The 1463-nt window shown below is 66.4% G+C and overlaps 1 protein-coding gene across 1 annotated transcript in view; it reads right to left on the bottom strand.

Annotated features, from left to right (window-relative positions):
• Positions 1–283: 283 nt before the first annotated feature.
• Positions 284–1463, bottom strand: part of SIGLEC1 (sialic acid binding Ig like lectin 1) — a 17519-nt gene continuing 16339 nt past the window's right edge. The window contains exons 18-19 of the mRNA XM_033513904.1: positions 914–986; positions 284–609 (exon numbers count right to left, since the gene is read on the bottom strand). Coding sequence (XP_033369795.1) covers positions 284–609; positions 914–986 — 399 coding nt within the window. The remainder of the gene's footprint in view (positions 610–913; positions 987–1463) is intronic.

The raw sequence follows: 1463 nt of genomic DNA, 5'->3' as shown, positions 1-1463 counted from the left end.
ACGAACAGTGACAGGGATGGGGACACAAACAGTGACAGGGATGGGGACAGCCCCTCACTCCCCTCTGTCAGCGGAACGGGCGGAGGAGGGGAGGATTAAGCACCCCAAATCCCAAAGCTCCCCCATTCCCGGGAAGCTCCAGCTCCATATCCCAGAGCCCCATCCCCGCCGAAGCCGTGGCTGGTGGCGAGGTGGCCGCAGAGTGACCTCTAACGGCGGCGGTGACACGGCCAGAGGGGACACGGCCCAGCTGCCACCAGGCTGTCCCCAGCCCCAGGTCCCCTCATGCCGGGCACCAAGGGGACACGGGTGGCTTGTGTCCCCCTCTCCAGCGCAGGGAGAAGGGACAGGAGCACGGTGGTGACAAACAGGATGTTCCCGGCACTCGGAGGTTGGATTTTATTATTTTCCCGGGATTTCCCAGCCCGGAGCTGTCACCGGTGCCTGGCATGTGAGGCGGTGACCGGAATCCATCGGGAAGGGACGAGGGGCTGGAATGGGGCTGGGGGATCCCCAGGGGAGTCCCTGGATCCAGCCAGGATTGGGAAATTCCAGCGGGCACAGCAGGTCTGGGATCCAAGAGCCGCCAGGTCAGGATGCTCCGTCCATCTGGAAAAGGTTTGGAATAGCTGGGGACACTCCATGGGGACAGAGGAGCATCCCGAGTGTCCCTGGAGGGGTTGGCATCCATCCGTGCCTTGGAGCCCCTCTGGAACGAGGCTGGGACGGGGATTTAGGGTCCCCACCGGGCTCTGTCCCTCCTGTCCCTGTGACAGTGATACCACGGCTGTGGTGGAACCGCGGGGCTGGGCGGGATCCTGGATCCACATCCCATTCCCAGCCCGGGGGATTCCCGGGAAGGACCCCCCGGGAGCTCAGGGGACCCCAGGGCTGTCCCCACCGAGGTCCCCACCTGTGACAGGTCCTGTTTGCTCCTCAGCTCCAGGGTGTCCTCGGCACGGGACCAGCTCCGGAACCTCCTGATCCTGGCAGGGAGCACGGGGAGCTGCCACCCCTGGGGCTGGCTCAGCCCGGGGTCCCTGTGCCACCACCCCGGGGTTCTTGTCACCACCCCAGGGGCACTGTCCCCTGATCCTGGGGTCCGTGTCCTGATGCCAGGGTCCTTGTCCCCTGACCCTGGGGTCCCTGGCCTCTGACTCTGGGGTCTCTGTGCCACTCTGGGGTCCCTGTCCCCCCTTCCAGGGTCCCTCTGCCACCCTGTGGTCCCTGTGCCACCCCGGTGTCCCTGTCCCCCACTCCCAGGGTCCCTGTGCCACCACCCTAGGTTCCCTGTGCCACCCCAGTGTCCCTGTCCCTCACTCCTGGTGTCCCTGTCCCCCCACCCCAGGGTCCCTGTGCCACCCTGGGGTCCCTGTCCCCCACTCCCAGGGTCCCTGTCCCCCCACCCCAGAGTCCTTGATCCACCCTGGTGTCCCTGTCCCCTGATCTCAGGGTCCCTGTCC

Source organism: Parus major, chromosome 4 (genome assembly GCF_001522545.3).
Source record: "Parus major isolate Abel chromosome 4, Parus_major1.1, whole genome shotgun sequence".
NCBI lineage: Eukaryota > Metazoa > Chordata > Aves > Passeriformes > Paridae > Parus > Parus major.
Note: the sequence above shows the minus strand (reverse complement) of the source record. Positions and strands in the feature narration are given on the sequence as shown.